This window comes from Macrotis lagotis, chromosome X (genome assembly GCF_037893015.1).
Source record: "Macrotis lagotis isolate mMagLag1 chromosome X, bilby.v1.9.chrom.fasta, whole genome shotgun sequence".
Classification (NCBI taxonomy): Eukaryota; Metazoa; Chordata; class Mammalia; order Peramelemorphia; family Peramelidae; genus Macrotis; species Macrotis lagotis.
The window spans coordinates 270,691,755-270,709,210 of NC_133666.1; the positions used below are offsets into that span (position 1 = coordinate 270,691,755).

Here is a 17,456-nt window from a genome sequence, read left to right on the forward strand (position 1 = left end):
TAAACAATTTCTATTCACATTTAATTAATTTCAAATGATTATACAAAATATACTAGTAGAGAGCCTGTCTAAATGGTAATTAGTCATATGGGTAACAGATCATAAAGTACTTTGAGATAGAAGTAGTTCAAATTTAATACTCATTATTTTGACCACTTTAAAACTCCCAAATTTCAATAGATTTAGGAGACTCCAAAAATGTAATTCTCAAACTCAAAAAATCAAATAGCAGTGGTCTAAACTTTTATTATATTGAGAGAGTTTTATATAAAAGGAGCATCTGTAATTTTGGTCCATAAGTGTATGAGGAAAAAATAACCCTGCTTTCTACATAAAGATTAGTAGTCCTCATCAGGGTTGAAACATCTGTATTCACTTTAAAGCTCATCAAGATAGACTGACATTTTTAAGAGAAGCATATGGTTTGTTGAACAATCATCTAGAAGAGGGTCTTTTGTCTGGTGAGGCCTATTCAAGACCCATTTACTTGTATACAGAGAAGTGAAATGAAGAGGGGCCAGAGATTTTGAAGTCTAGAAAACAGAGAAATAAACCATCTTCTATCTCTGGTAAGGATGTGATGAAATTGCTCCATAAAGTCATTTAGATATTTCCATTCAATCAGGGTTTCCAAGATCTGAAATAATTCTAAGAAAGCTCTGAAACCAAAAGACTCTAGAGAAGTATGAAATGTTCATAGTGAGAGGTCTTCATCCAGCCAAAGACCACCTCCCTAAAAAAGCATTTCCATTTTAAAGGATAAAATACTTTCCTTTTAAAACAGAGAAGGGCAGAGTTCAACAGCTGTGCTATATTAAATCTGAGCCCTTCCAAATGAAGAACAAGAGTCTCTAGAGAGAGTGGCTGCTTTCTCCACAGTGATCACCAAGAAAATGCCTGCTTTTCCTCAGAGGAAACATTTTCTTAAGGAAAAAAAAAATCAATGATAGGAGTATTTAAAACATAAAATTATGCTAATAAGTAATCAAACTTTTCTTCCTGAAAGAAAGGTTTTGCTCTTTGAGTTCAAAATTGCCTTTTGAAGAGACTTCTTTAAGTCTTTCAGTATAGAACCTATATTTAAAAAAGACCAATAATGTCACAAAAAGTATTCACAATAACACTAATCAGTATAAAAAGAAAATGTATGAAAGAGGTAGTAAGGTGGTTCAGTGGAAAGATTCCTGAACAGGGACTCAGGAAAATCTGGATAGAAGGCATTTCCAGCTTCTGTCAATTTCAGCTTCAGGACCCTGGGAAATCACTTAAGCTCTTTCATTCTCTAAAATGGGGATAACATCTACCTCCCAGAGTTGTTGTTCAGATCAAATGAGTTATTATTTGTAAAATGTTAATGAACGTTATCACAATATAGTAATTAACTATCAAAATAGAAAATATGTATGTATATAGAAATCTATATTTACACATTTATAGCAAAAATTCTTTTTTTGTTTGATTTCTAATATTTTTTTCACTTTATTTTCCCCCCCAGTTATATGGAAAAACAAGTTTTAACATTCATTTTTTTGTTCTGTTTTATTTTATATTGTTACAATAATCTTGTGAGAATAATCATTAACCCCCCCCCCCAAACGGATGAGAACTCAATAATGGAGAGAAAAAAATGTACTTCAGTCTGTATTCAGATTTCAAAGACTCTGTCTCTGGGATGAGTTGCCCTCTTTATCATAAGTCCACCAAAGAAGTTGCTTCAATATTTTTCCCACAGTTGCTACTGCTAGCTGTATTTCCCTCCACCCTATTCCTTCCCACACTCATTTTTTTCTATTCTCTCTCTACTTTCACCCTGTCCCTGCTAAGAAGTGTGTGGTATCTGAGTACCCTCTCCCACGATCTTCCTTCTCTTCTATCACCTATCCCCGCCCCCTTCACTCCCCGTTTCCCCTTATCCCATCCCTTTCATCTCATTTTTCTCTAGGGTAAGATAGATTTCTAGACCCTATTAAGTGTGTATGTTATTTCCTCTCTGAGCCATTTCTGATGAGAATGAAGGCTCACTTGTTCCCCCCTCGCCTTTCCCCATTCCACTCCATTGTAAAAGCTTTCTCTTGACTCTTATGTGAAATATCTTAGCCCCCTTCTTCCTCTCCTTTCCCTTCCTCCCAGTTCTTTCCTTTATCACCCACTGACTCCATCTTTTTACTATATTATAACATCATATTCAGCTCCTTCCTAGGCCTTGTCTATATATGCTCTAACAGCTCTTATAAATGAAAAAGTTCATATGAGTTATCAGTATCTTCTTCCCATGCAGGAATACAAACTGTACAACATCATTAGGTTCCTCATAGTTAGTCCTCCACCCCCTCTATGGTTCACCTGAGTCCTGTAACTTGGAAATCAAACTTTCTGTTCAGCTCTGGTTGTTTCAATAGGAAAGTTTTAAAGTCCCCTGTTTCATTCAAAGTCCATCTTTTTCCCTAAAAGAGGATGTTCAGTTTTGCTGGGTAGTTGATTCTCAGTTGTAAACCAAGATCTTTTGCCTTCCAGACTATCATAATTCAAGCCCCATGAGCCCTCAATGTAGATGGTGGCAGAACCTGTATAATCCTGACTATGGAGCCATGGTAGTTGAATTGCTTGTTTCTGGAAGCTTTTAGTATTTTCTCTTTGACTTGGGAGTTCTAGAGTTTGGCTATAATATTCCTGGAAGTTTGTCTATTGGGATGTCTTTCAGGAGGTGATCAGTGAATTCCCTCAATTTCTATTTTACCCTCTGCTTCTAGGATCTCAGGGCAATTTTGCTGTATTATTTCTTGAAAAATGAAGTCTAGGCTCTTTTCCTGGTCATGACTTTCAGGTAGCCTGATTATCTCTTCTAGATATGTTTTCAAGGTCAGTTGTTTTTCCAATGAAATATTTCAATTTCTTCTAATTTTTCGTGCTTTTTGGTATAGTTTTATTTCTTCCTGGATTCTCACAAAGTCACCTGCTTCCTTTAGTTCCATTCTGCATTTGAAGAGAGCTTTTTTATCACCTTTTCCAACTGGCCAATTCTGCTTTTTAAAGCATTCTTCTCCTCATTTGCCTTTTTTGTGCGCTTTTTCCATTTGGCTAAACTGGTTTTTTAACATATTATTTCTTGAGCATTTTTTGTATTTCTTTCACCAAGTTGTTGACTTGGCTTTCATGATTTATCTGCATCACTCTCATTTCTCCTCCCAATTTTTCCTCTACCTCTCTTAATTGCTTTTCAAAGTCTTTTTTTGAGCTCATCCATAGCCTGAGCCCATTTTCTATTTCTCTTGGAGGTTTTGGATACAGCTTTGATTTTGGCATCATCGAAATAGGTATTTTGGTCCTCCGTGGGACCAAAGTAATTTTCTGTGGTCCAATTCTTCTTTTTCTGTTGTTTGTTCATTTCCTCAGCCTGTGACTGATTTACTGAACTTCCAAGGCTTTGGGAGGTTTGGGGGATCCACAGGGATCTTAATTCCTCTAAGGTCTTATGAGAGGTTTCAGGCCTTCCCCTCTACCCTGGAGCTATGAGGATGGTCACTGCTCGGTTATGGTAGTGGAAGCCCAAACTGCAACCTGGATCTGAGTGTGAGCAAACTGCTGAGTCCTGCCCCAGGGAGAGCAGAGAAACTGCGGCAGTCTCTCCCCACCTTCTTACCATCTATGGACTGAGAGCTCTGGCCGTGCTGGGGCTCTGCTGACTCCCTCTGCAGGTTCTCACCACAGGACTCTCTGAGGTCAATGCTCCACTCTGCACTCACACTGATGCAGCAGTTCTCTCACCACCCCTTCCTGCAGTTCCCATTGATTAAACTGCCTCCTCTGCCACAGACCCAGGCATCCAGCCCAGCTGTTCTGAACTGTGGCTGCACTGTGATTTTTTTCAACTCCAGTTCCAGTGGAATAGACCTGTCCTAGAGATCTTCTAAGTTGTCTTGGACTGGGAAGTTATATCACTCAGTCTTTCTGTGGTTCTGACACTCTAGATATTGCCTAAAGTCATAATTTGATGGCTTTTAGAGATATTTGGGGAATGAGTTTCTGAGAATTCCTGCCTTCCCGCCCAATCTTGGTTCAGCCACAAAAATTATTTTTTTTAAATTATAAAGATTTTATCTAATTTCCGTTTTACAATTTTTCCCCTAATCTTACTTTCCTCCCCCCACCCCCCACAGAAGGCAATTTGCCACTCTTTACATTGGTTTCCATGGTATACATTGATCCAAATTGAATGTGATGAGAGAGAAATAATATCCTTAAGGAAGAAACATAAAGTATAAGAGATAGCAAGATCAGACAATAAGATAGAAGTTTTTTTTCTAAATTAAAGGTAATGGTCCTTGGTCTTTGTTCAAACTCCACAATTCTTTCTCTGGTTGCAGATGGTATTCCCATCACAGACAACCCCAAATTGTCCCTGATTGTTGCACTGATGGAATGAGCGAGGCCTTCAAGGTTGATCATCACCCCCATGTTGCTGTTAGGGTGTACAGTGTTTTTCTGATTCTGCTCATCTCACTCAGCATCAGTTCATGCAAATCCCTACAGGCTCCCCTGCATTCCTGTCCCTCCTGGTTTCTAATAGAACAATAACAGTCATAAAAATTTTTTAAAAAATTCTAAATTAGACTTTGTGGGGGGGGAGCCAAGATGGCGACAAGAGCGGATTGTGTCTTGGGCTCTCTCTCATAAAACTTATTAACTAAGGACTCTAACTAAATTTTCCAGAGACAGAACCCACAGAGGGACCCAGCGAGGCAGTTCTCCTACTCAAGGTAACCTGGAAAAGAGCAGAAAGGCTCTGCTCCCGGGGTTGGAGGGGCCGCCTGCCAGAGGGGTGGCCCACCAGAGCGAAAGAACTTCAGCCTCCCGGAGGCAGCCCCAGAGCACTGGGAGCCAGGGCTCACAGCAGTGGGAAGAGTTTCCTGACCTACACCCCAGGGAGCACCGGGCACAACTTGGGGGAACAGCAGGGGGACCTTTGCCAGAGTGAGCTAGAGCCAGAGCCCTCAGGGCACACAGTGAGCAGCTTGGCCAAGGCAGTCCAGATCCAGGAACAGAAGCAGGTGGAGCCACTAAGCAGAAGCCCCCAGGGCATGAGCCCATTGAGCAGAGGGAGGGGAGTGAAGAGAGAGAGAGAGAGAGACTGCAGAGCTCTGCCCCTGGAACAGGACTCTGGGGTTCTGACCATATTCAGATCTTAATTGCAGTCTAGGCCAACCCATAGAACAGCAGCCGCCCCCCCCCCACTTCAGCCCCGTGGCAGAGTGAGGTGCTTATGGTCATTCACAGACCAGGAGGGAGGACAGAGTATCTCACATTGAGATCCTTGTGGGAGTGTCCCAAAAGCTCAGGAAGCACCCCCAAAACCAGGCTCAGGCTGGGAAAATGAGCAAGCAGAGAAAAAAGAGGAAGACCATTGAGAAATATTTTGCCTATGAGCCCAAGAAGGATCAAAACACTCAGTCTGAAGATGAGGAAGCACAAGCTCCTGCATCTAAAGACTCCAAGAAAACAGAAATTGGGCTCAGGCTATGACAGAGCTCAAAAAAGACTTTGAAAATCAAATGAGGTGGGCGGCTAGGTGGCGCAGTGGATAAAGCACCGACCCTGGAGTCAGGAGTACCTGGGTTCAAATCCGGTCTCAGACACTTAATAATTACCTAGCTGTGTGGCCTTGGGCCCCAAATTAGGGAGATAGAAGAAAAACTGGGAAAAGAAGAGAGATGCAGGAAAAACATGAAAATGAAGTCAGCAGCCTAGTCAAGGTAATCCCCCAAAAATGCTGAAGAAAATACCATGCTAAAAACCAGCTTAGGTTAAATGCATAAAACAGTTCAAAAAGTTATTGAGAAGAATGCTTTAAAAAGCAAAATTGGCCAGAAGGAAAAAGAGGTAAGAAAGCTCTCTGAAGAGAACAAATCCTTCAGACAAAGAATAGAACTCAGGGAGATTGATGAAGTTACGAGAAACTAGGACTCAATATTTCAAAACCAAAAAAATGAAAAATTAGAAGAAAATGTGAAACATCTCATTGAAAAAACAACTGATATGGAAAACAGACTTAGGAAAGATAATTTAAAAATTATTGGAATAACTGAAAGTCATGATCAGGAAAAGAGCCTTGACATCATTTTCAAAGAATTACTACAGGAAAATTGCCCTGATATTCTAGAAGCAGAGGGCAAAATAGAAATGGAGAGAATCCACCGATCCCCCCGAGAAAGAGATCCCAAAAAACCAACCCCTAGGAATATTATAGCCAAATTCCAGAACTCCCAAGTCAAAGAGAAAATATTACAAGCAGCCAGAAGGACACAGTTCAAATATCATGGAGCTGTAGTCAGGATCACACAGGACTTAGCAGCAACTGCATTGGAAGCTTGTAGGGCTTGGAATATAATATACCGGAAGGCAAAAGAGCTTAGAATGCAGCCAAGAATCAACTACTCAGCAAGGCTGAATGTCCTCTTCAGGGGAAAAAAATGGACTTTCAATGAACCAGGGGAATTTCAAATGTTCCTGTTGGAATGGCCAGAGCTGAACAGAAGGTTTGATCTTCAAATACAGGACTCAGGTGAAGCATAGAGAGTAGAGGAGAAGGGGAAAATATGAGGGACTTAATGAGGATGAACTGCATGTATTCCTGTATTGAAAAATGGCACTAATAATACTTATATGAACTTTCTCAGTTAATAGAGCAGGTAGAGGGAGCTTTTATAGTTGAAGTACAGGAGAAAGCTGAATTTGAAGATAAAATATGGTGTAAAAATGGAGTCAATAGAAAACAGGGAAATGTAATGGGAGAAAGAAAAAGGAGAGGGGGAATAGGCCAAGATATTTCATATAATAAGATTTTTCTTTATTACAATGAGCTATTGCAATGATATGAAAGGGGGGAAGGCAAGGGAGAATGAGGGAATCTTTGCTCTCATCAGAGGTGGCTAGGAGAAGAAACAGCATATGTACTCAGTGGGGTATAGGCATCTGGAGTAAGAAGGAGGGGGGAGCAGGGGGAAGGGGGGGAATGTGAATGAAGGAGGAGAGGATGGACCATGGGGGGGGGGGGGAGTGGTCAGATATAACTCATTTTCTTTTTTACTTCTTGCAAGGGGCTGGTATTGGATGGCCTGTCTGGGACCATAGGGCCAGGTGGATCCGCTGGGCCTAAGGGGTGGTATGGGGCCTTGGGGCCTCTTGGCCCCAGGGCCAGGGATCTGTCTGCTGCGGCACTCAGCTACCCTACAGCAGAGTCAGAGTGAAAGGAGAGAGAAAATATAGTACATGGTAGTGGAGAAGTATGAAGGGAGGGAGTTGCGATCAGCAAGTGGAAAAATATGGAAGTAACTTTTGTGATGGACTTATCATAAAGAATGTGATCCACCCACGGCAGAGTTGTTGGTGTTGGAACACAGACTCAAGCACATTTTTTATTATTATTTGGGGGGGGGGGGTGCAGGGCAAATGGGGCTGGGCGGTCTGCCTGGGGCTGCATAGCAGGGTGATCATTGGGTGTCTGAGGCCGGATTTGGAACCGGGTGCTCCTGGCTCAAGGGCCAGTACTCTGTCCATCACCCAGCCACCCCTACTATTATTACTATTTTGGGTCTTTTTTTTCCTTTTTTTTTGGTTTTTGCAGGGCAGTGGGGTTGGGGTAGCTTGCATATCACACGGCTGGATGGCTGTTGGGTGTATGGGGCCAGATATGGGCTCAGGTGCTCCTGGCTCCAGGGCTGGTGCTCCATCCACTGCACCACCTGGCCTTACCTACAATTATTACTATTATTTTTTTAATTTTAATTTTAATTTTTTTTTCTCTCCCTTTACTTTATCGCTCAAGCAAGTTTATAATTTTTTTGGGGGGAAGGGGTATTTTGTTTACTCTTAAACAAGAATATTTTATTAATGTATAAAAAAAGTTATTTGTACAAAATGAGAATAAATATTAAATAAAGGAAAAAATGGGGTGGCTAGGTGGCACAGTGGATAGAGCACCGGCCATGGAGTCAGGAGTACCAGAGTTCAAATCCAGCCTCAGACACTTCATAATTACCTAGCTGTGTGGCCTTGAGCAAGCCACTTAACCCCATTGCCTTGCAAAATCTAAAAAATATAAATAAATTCTAAATTACTCATATAACTATTATTGACAAATTTTTATTTAAACAAATGCTGGGCATGAGTTGGAATATTGCTATTGTAGAGATGAGGAAGAAAAATATTTCAGGGTGGTTTGGGGAAAACTGATACTACATTCCCTATAATTCCTTTAAAAAAAATTAGAAATTATACTCGCTAATCAATCTAGCAACTTAATACAAGGAGCAAAGTCAAGGACCAGGACCTGTTTTCCCAATTCCTAGGGAGGGGGAAGCCCTTCAAAATCAAAATAGGTATCACAAAGCATGCATATTAAAGCACATGAACTATTATTTTTTAAGCCACTTGTCTTGGCCAATGTTTTTATCAACTAGTTGCCAGACTACTAGAGATTAGCTTATTCACACCACACCCAGCTAGTCCTGGTAAAATAGATTCCATCTACAGTCAGGCCAGGTGCCAAAACCCTTCTGTAACTGCTAGAGCTTATACTTTACTAGGTTACCTTTAAGAATTCATTATGAGGCAACATATAGGTAAATGGCAAACTCAAAAAACCAAGAAAATACAAATTAATCCTCTATCTCTTTCTGGAATAACAGTGGCAGGGGGAGAGGGAAGCAGGGCAAGAATCACATAGTCTATAAACTTAAAGTGGTACTCTGAATGTGATATCAGTCCAATCTGATCATCACAGGATCACAGAATTGGATTTGGAAAGGATTTTGTTGGCCATCTAGAGCAATCCCAAGGCATTGAGGTCTCTGTCAGGAAGATGCAAGTTCACATATAGCCTCAGACATGTAGTAGCTTAGTGACCCAGGCAGGTAACAATCCCTCAGCTTCAGTTAGCCCACTAAAATATGGATAAAAATAGTAACTACCTTCCAGATTATTAGGAGGATAAAATGGTATCATATTTGTAAAATTCTTTACAATAATTATACGTCTGCCTTTGAAAATTGCCTCTTCATATCCTTAGATCATTTATCGTTTGGGAAATTTTTTTTCTTATAGATTTGGGTCATTATATAATAAGTTTTAAAGGTAGAAACTGAGGTTCAAGTCAAAATCACAAAAGTGAAAGAAATCAGGTTTTAGATTCAAAAATTAGGTCTTCTGACTTGAGCCAGTGCTTTTCCAGAGGACATTCAACACAAAGGTGGAAATAAATGATAATGGTGACAACTACACTGTACAACATGAGTTAAGAAATGATAGGCTTGTAGACTACACAGAAGCCTTACTCCATTACAAAATGAATACATTCTTTGAGAAAAGAAACAGTAGGCACTGAACATGGCAGGCACCAAATACCACCAAACACACACACAAAAGTAAAACTGATTACATTTAACAGACAAGAAATGACTCATTATTGTTGTGGGAGTCATCTCTGAAACAGTTATGCCCAGTCATATCACAAACTTGTCAAAGCAAAGTTCAGAATTAATAAACAACTAGAAGAATGAGGAAAAGATATGCTATGCTAATTAAAACAATTCAATCTTGAACTATTTAAACAAACAATTGATCATTGGAAATGATCAATGGTAGCAACTTGGAATTGGAAAGAGACTTGAATATGAATCTTACTTCACATACTAATTGTGAAACTCTGGACAATTCACTTTAACTCTTAAGACTTCAATTTCCTCATCTGTAAAATGAGAGGAAATAGATTTAGACCTATATTTCGACCCAAGATAAACTCCAAATAGATACATGACTTAAATATGAGTTCACATACAAATTAGAAGAAAAAGGAATCCAAATCTATAGAGGGGAAGGGTCCATAACTAAACTCAGAAGATAATACAGGCAACTTTGATTATATAAAATCTAAAAGGTTTTGTATAAACAAAACTAGTGCAGCTAAAATTAAGAGAAAAACAGTTGAGGGGAAAAGCTTGTAGAAAATTTTTTGATAAAGATTTTATTTGCAAGAGAATTGATCCAAATCTATAAGAAAAAAAATTTCCCAAACGATAAATGATCTAAGGATATGAGAGGCAATTTTCAAAGGCAGACATATAAGCTATCAAGAGTCATGTGTAAAAATGCTCCAAATCACTAGTAATTTAGAAAAATGCAAATTAAAGAACTCTGAGGTTCTACCTTGTATCCATCAAAATTTGGGCAGAGATAACAAAAAGGATCACAAATAGTATAAGGGGAACAGAAAAGGAAAAAAGTACATAAATAAATATACTGTTGATGAAACTATGAATTGGTATAGCCATTCTGGAAAATAGTTTTCAGAGTCACTAAAATGTCCATATTCTTTGAACCACCTCTAGTAAGCCTATTACCTAAACAATTCAAAGAAAGAGGAAAAGATTGCATATGTACAAAAATATTTATAGAACTCTTTTTTTAGGGAGAACTGGAAACTAAGGGTGAGTGCCCATCAATTGGGGAATGGCTGAATAAATTATAGCATATGAATGTAATAGAAAACTTGTGGTGTAGGAAAAGATGAAAAGGATGATTTTAGAGAAACATGGGAAAACTGATACAGAGTGAAGTGAACAATATAAGAGAAAAAATGTATACAATGACAACAATACTGTAAAATTTAGATATGAAAGACAGAAAGCTTTCCCACTAAGACATATATTCATTTGGAGCTTTCAAACTCCTCTGAAAGAATTAAGATCTCTGCTGAATACAAAGGTCAATCAGAATTTCAGAAGACAGATAATGGCCTATGCAGATGCAGAATGAGACATACATTTTTAAATATGGACAATGTGGGAATTGTTTGACTATACATGTTTTAAGAGTTTTATTTTTACTTTTTTTAAATAAGGGAGAGAAAATAAGGCTTAACTGAAAATAAAATCAGCTTTAAAAAAAATAAAATGAAGCAACTGAACTTGATGCCTTCTAAGATGCCTTCAACTCTAAATCTGTTCTCTATAATAACGGACAAAACAAATACTAGCAATATCAATATGACAATTTTATACAAAAGTTTAACTGATAAAAATCAACTACAATAACAAGAGAATAAAAAGCACTTTAGTTAGCAGATATTTGACCTATTTACCAAGAAAAGATGACAATTTAAAATATAAAGTCATTTGTAAAATATTACTAGGATTTTTAGGAATAGTATTACCTCATAATGCACAGAAAAAAATGCAGAACAGTTTGGAGAAAGTCTGATAAGAAATCAACCTAAGCAATCTTATTACTGGGGCAATTAAAGACAAAAATGGAAGAATGATAAACAGAAGTGGAAAAGACAAGTAAAGATTTTTTACAACAAAGATAATCAAGATAACATCAAAGACTACCCATCCAAAAACCTATTTTCTCATTTACACAAAAATTTTCTTCTAAGATTCTATGCATCCAGGACATCCTCAATGAAGATATTAGAGGGAAAAAAGGTCAGGCTTTCCCAAGTGATTTCCTATATTGGACATTCACCATCAGGCTATTCACTGAAAAACACAGAAAATGCAAGATTCCAAATGTTAGTTTGTGGCCTATAAAAAGCACTTGTATGTGCTTTGAATATGTCTTGCTGGATTTTTTTTTTTGGTTTGCTTTTTTTTAACCTAAGTACCAATATTTCTTAACAATTAACTTTTAAAAAAATTATAACTATTTACAAAAATATTTGGTTTCTTTTTTAATACGGTAATTTTATTTTATACATTTAAAAAAATTACTTTCAAATGAGGGTGTTACTAGGTTTCCCTAGATTGGCAGAGGGGTTCACAGAAAACAAGAGAAGTTAAGAACCCAATCTATGTATATATGGTCTTCCCCCATTTGTACCTGTACAGAACAGAGACTATTTCTCCTTTGTCTTCATATCTCCAGAGCTTATCAAAATGCCCAACTCAAAGAAGATGATTAAAAATTGTTTGTAGGTTGATTAATTGACTTGGTAGGATTTAATAAAGGAAAATGCCACTATCTTAAAGGCAAGAGGATATTACCCCATATCTACACTAAAATCATTTAAGATTCTTTGAAAATAATACAAGCAAAACCCCTCTGGTTATAAACACAAAGTGATATATAAAATAAGGAAATGAATATTGAACTCATGAAGGTGAATTTGATGGAAGAGATGAAGAATAGAGTTAAAATTGAAGAGGGATTGTCTTTGGAAGGTAAAATTCTCCAGATGGCTCCTCATTGGAGATTATACAGTACTGGCTGCATCAAGTACATCACAAAGCTTGAAGAGATCTGTAGTCACAAGAGTTTCAGCTGGTCAGCTACAATGAAAGAAATGTTTGATGTATGACAGTCATATTTGACACTTACTAGCTGTGACCCTGAGCAAGTGACTTAACCCTTCTTGTTTAACAAAAAGAAAAAAAGAAAATTAGGGAAGCATGTAATTCAATTTAGAAAGATTTCCATAAAATGACTAAAAAAATGTGCTCAAAGAGGTAAACTAGGTCAATGGTCCTTAATTTTCAGGTATGAGGATTCCTTTGAACATGGTTTTTGCCTCTCTGTGTATGCCCATCACTAACACACATTATTATTGTTCAGTAGTTTCTCAACCATGTGTGATCTTTGGAACTCCATTTTGTCTCTTGGTAAAGAACCACTGGATTGACATTTTCTTCTCCAATTCATTTTATAGATGTTTCAGGAAACTGAGGCAAACAGAATTAAGTGAATTATCCAGGGTCACACAGACATAAGTATTTGAGGCTGGATTTTAACTCAGGAAAACCAGTCTTGCTGACTCTAGGTCCTTTTCACAAATGCTAAACCTCACCATAAAACTAAAGATCACAACATTTTCCTTTAAGCAGTTTATACCATCAAGCCCTACCTGACCTACTCTCAAAAACCAAACAACAGCAATTTGCTTTTATTAATAAGTTTTGCATGAATAGAAATGAGAATCTGAAAGCAATACACCTTTCCTGAACACATCTCTCTGAAAAGTGATTACAAAGAAGTAGTTTCTCTGTATTTCATTTTCCACTTGTTAATCTCAACCTAAAGTCCCGTGTTGAGACAGACCTAAACTCAGTGAGCCAGCTAATTGAAGAATGAGTATGTGAGCAAATGTAATAGCTATTTCTTTTCCTCCAGCCCCAACCAGTATACTTTAATTGGTATATCCTTAATTGGTTGGAAAATTTAGGATCATCATTCCTACATACCTATTATCTTCTCTATTGTCTTAATTCTCCTTACATTTGTTTTACTCTTTTATCATATTTAAAATATCTAAATAATTGTGATTTTAGCTTTTTAACAGAGAAGTTATATAATTAAATGAGCCAGTAAAAGGTGTGAATTGTATTAAATTTCATTATTTTTACCTCCTTAATTTTATACCAGCTTGAAATAAAGGCTATTCTACTACTTATTAAATACATAGGAGGTGCATGACTTTATTTTTAAATTCCTTATAATATATTCAGTCTGTAAGTAAAAAAATTTAATTTTGAATAAATAGTAAATTATCTGCCAGAGTACCCCAAACCCAAGATGGTCTTAAGTTTTGAGATACAGTAACATGCCCCAAAAAAAGAAATTGTTGATGGAGTTGTGAATTGATGCAACCTTTCTGGAGATTAATTATGGCCCAAAGGGTAATAAAAATGTGCATACCCTTTGATCCAGCAATACCACTGGAGTCTATATCCTGAAGAGATCACAAAAAGGAGCAAAAATCCCACATGTACAAAAATATTCATAGCAGCTCTTTTCATAGTGGCAAAAAATTGGAAATTGAAGAGACACCAATCAATTGGTGAATGTCTGAATAAATTGTGGTATATGTATGTGATGGAACATTATTATTCTATAAGAAATCACAAGGGATGGGATTTCAGAAAAGCCTGGAAACACTTGCACGAACTGACGCAGAGTGAAGTGAACAGAACCAAAAGAACATTATACACACTAACAACAACATGGGGTGATGATCAACCATGATGGATGGACTTGTATAAAGACAATTTTAAAAGTTTATTACTTGCAATTTTGTTATATCTGTTGCTTTCTTTCTCTTCTTTGGATCTGATTTTTCTCTCACAACATGTTCAATTTTGATCTCTGTTTAGTATGATTACAAATCATACTAAGCCTTTATCAGATTGCTGATGGGGGGGGATGGGGAGAGAAGGAGAGAAGGGAGGGAGAAAAATTGTAAAACTCAAAGCTTTGCAAAAAATATGATTGGTAAAAATTAACATTGCATGTAGAGGGAAATATAAATGAAATACTTATTTTTTAAAAAAAGAAAAGGCTAAGAACTACTCTCACTGAAAAAGAAAATCTGGGATGGGGAAACTTTCTATCAATGCACATGGGAATCTTTCTGTAACTTAAAAGAGTCTTAGAGGTTCTTAGAACACTGAGAAATCAAGTGACTTCCCTAAGGTCACAAAATCAGTATGTGTTAGAGGGTGAAGTTGAACCAAGGCCTTCCAGGTTCTAGTTATGAAATCATATCATCACTCAAGGAATACAAATTGTGACTAATAATTAATTTACAGTCAATTCTTAATTAGCCATGACATGTGACTGGGAAGATAAAGAAGGTGCCCTTCCATTCCAATTTCAGCTTAAAAATATGCCACCAGCTTTTACAGATAGTGCAGCATATTGCGATCAGTACTAACTATGATATCAGAGTTATCTAAAGTTCAAATCCTGCCTCAAATGCTTACTAAATCTGTGACTTTGCTTAATATCCCTGAGTTTCAATTTCCTAATTTGTAAAAAGACATAGACTAGATGATCTCTGAAGCCCCTTCCAGCTCAAAAATCCATTGTTCTATTAACCTAAAGAAAAAATAATTGAGCTGTTCTGGTACCATTTCCAGTAACATGACCAGTTTTCCATATCTGTGTCTAATGCAAATATAAATGAATTCTCAAAAACAATTTATCCCTCTCTTATCTTATTGCTCTCAGGCATGCACTTCTGCTATCACTAAGTGATGTGTCAGATTTCTCTTCTGAGAAGTGTTAGCCTTTCAAAACTTATCTCCTCTACATAGTCTTTCTTAGTTAACTCTAGCTGGGGCACTCTGCATTTCCTTTACATTTAGGTAGCACAGTTTACAATATATTAATTCACATTTGGCCATGCGTTTTTTTTTTAATTTTGCCATGGTCAATAAACTTGAACATGCCTCTTCACTTGGACATGGGGTTTTATCACACTGGGGTCCATGCAGCTATGCTCATATGTATATAGATTGTGTACATGTGTGTACATGTGTCTTATATGTAAGCAACATGTGTGTTATGTGTGCGGTGTAATCCATACCTATATACAGTGTGTTTGTGTGTTAATATATAAAGCAGATATATGTATGTGTTTTAAATAGTTGCAGGGATCCCAGTTAATAAACCATGTTCTATAGGTATGTGTGTACTACAATGGTGATGTTTGTCCTTCCTTCTGGAAGAAGACCATGACATCAGAGAGGCGATGCCATGATAAGCAAATGAATTGGATTTGGGTAGAGCACTAAGCCTGAGTTCAAATGTGACTTAGACTCATGTTAGCTGTGACCCTGGGCAAATATGTGCATGTATGTATGTTGTTTCCTCCATTATATATTTGTATTTATATGCAAATTTATCTATGTGTATATATGAACTATATTTCAATATAGTTGATACTTTGATAGATATTTTCATATAATTTGTTTCTTTTGCCAATCTATATACTTTATTGTAAGCATCTAAAAATATTATTGTGAAGAGTCCATGGGTTTCACCAAAGGAATCTAAGACACACCAAAAAAGGATAAGAATCCCTGATTTTAGATTTAGCATTGAAGTAACTGAGTGGTGCTATTCTGGGCCAGGAGTTAGGAAGACTTGAATTCAAATCCTATCTCCAGGGCTCACCACCTGGGTCTGTGACCTTGAGCCAAATGACTTTATGTAACTTAAGCCCCGCCTGCCTCAATTTCCTCATCTGTAAGATGTTGCTTCTCACGGGTTACAAAAATTACAAAGTGCTGTTACCTGGCTGTTCAAACTGCACCAAGTCCTTCGGGGCCACCCTATTCAAGATGGGAACAAGTAGGCCGGAGGCGAGCAAGCCCCAGCCTTGGCCAGATGGTCCACCTTCATCCCGGGGCCAGGCCAGATCACTCAAGTGCCACACGTGCGGCAAGAGGCGATGGCAATGGAGGTGGCAAGGGGAAAGGGGCAGGAGCCTGCAAGCCGTGCATGGGCCCTGGGGTGGGCGGGGGATGGTTTCCACACCCAGGCCCGGCTTCGCCCGGCTATCTCCAAGCTGGCCTCCGAAGGTGACCTCCCAGCGGGGGCACCGGGCGCGGAGCCCCGGGTGCAAGGGCTGCCCCCGCCCCCCCGCTTCATGGTAACATTCATGGACAACAAAAATGTATGCAGCGTTTTGAGGACGGCAAGGCGCTTTATATCGATTTTCCCACTCCAACCCCCCAAACTGGTGCGGGGAAGCGGTGCCAGGAGCCGCGCGTCTCAGAGGCGGAATCACAGGCTGGGCCAGCCGGGGGCACGGGGGTGGCAGAAGCCGCGTCTTCTACACAACACATATATGTAATATACATGTTATAGATCTACATCTTTACTAAAATATTCTCGTTTAGGAGTGAGCATAATACCCCTCCCCAAAATGCAGACCCTCGCGGGCAACAGAGGAGGAACAACAACGCTGAGCCACGTGTGGGCGCGTGTGCCGGGCCGCCCGCAGCCTCCCGCGGGCCCCCGCCCCGGGCTGGGGGCGCAGGCGCGGTGCGGGGCCAGCGCTTAGGGGCTCGGGCGCCGCGGCCCGCAGAGTGGCCGCGGCGGCGCTAGGCCGCGCGGGGTCAGCGGCGGGGACGCTCCGGGGTCACGGGGACGTCGGGGAAGGGGGGTCGGCCCGGGAGGAGTCGCGGTTTACCTGGTGGGAAGCCGGGAGGCCGCGGCCGCCCGCCCCGCAGAGGCCACGGCCCGCCGGAGAGCGGCTGACATTGAGAGCGCCGCCATGTTGCGCGAGTGGCAGCCGGCGGCCGGACGGCGCGCCGCGAGGGACCCACTTCCTGCGCTCCCCGGCGAAGGCGAACGCGCTCCGCGGACGGCGGGGGGGGGGGGAGTGACGCCGTCCGCCGCCTGAAAGCCCAGCCGCGCACGCGAACCCGCCGAGAACCGAGGCGGCTCGTGGCGCCCTGCTGCCAGGGACTCACAGGACAAGCCACCGGACTTGGGGAGCCCACCTGGGAGCAATTGTTTTTAGGGTTTTTTTTGCAAGGCAATGGGATTAAGTGACTTGCCCAAGGCCACACAGCTAGGTCTTTATTGTCTATTTGGGGCTGTCTGCAATGGAGTGTGCCATCTGTGTGCAGGTACAGAGCCCCGGCGTTTGAACAAAGTCAAGGACTATTCCCCTTAAT

At 39.6% G+C, this 17,456-nt stretch overlaps 1 protein-coding gene across 1 annotated transcript in view; it reads right to left on the reverse strand.

Annotated features, from left to right (window-relative positions):
* Nucleotides 1-17,101, reverse strand: part of NDUFS4 (NADH:ubiquinone oxidoreductase subunit S4) — a 127,361-nt gene extending 110,260 nt beyond the window's left edge. The window contains exon 1 of the mRNA XM_074204154.1: nucleotides 16,967-17,101. Within this exon, the coding sequence (XP_074060255.1) occupies nucleotides 16,967-17,052 (86 nt within the window). The 5' untranslated portion in view covers nucleotides 17,053-17,101. The remainder of the gene's footprint in view (nucleotides 1-16,966) is intronic.
* Nucleotides 17,102-17,456: the final 355 nt, after the last annotated feature.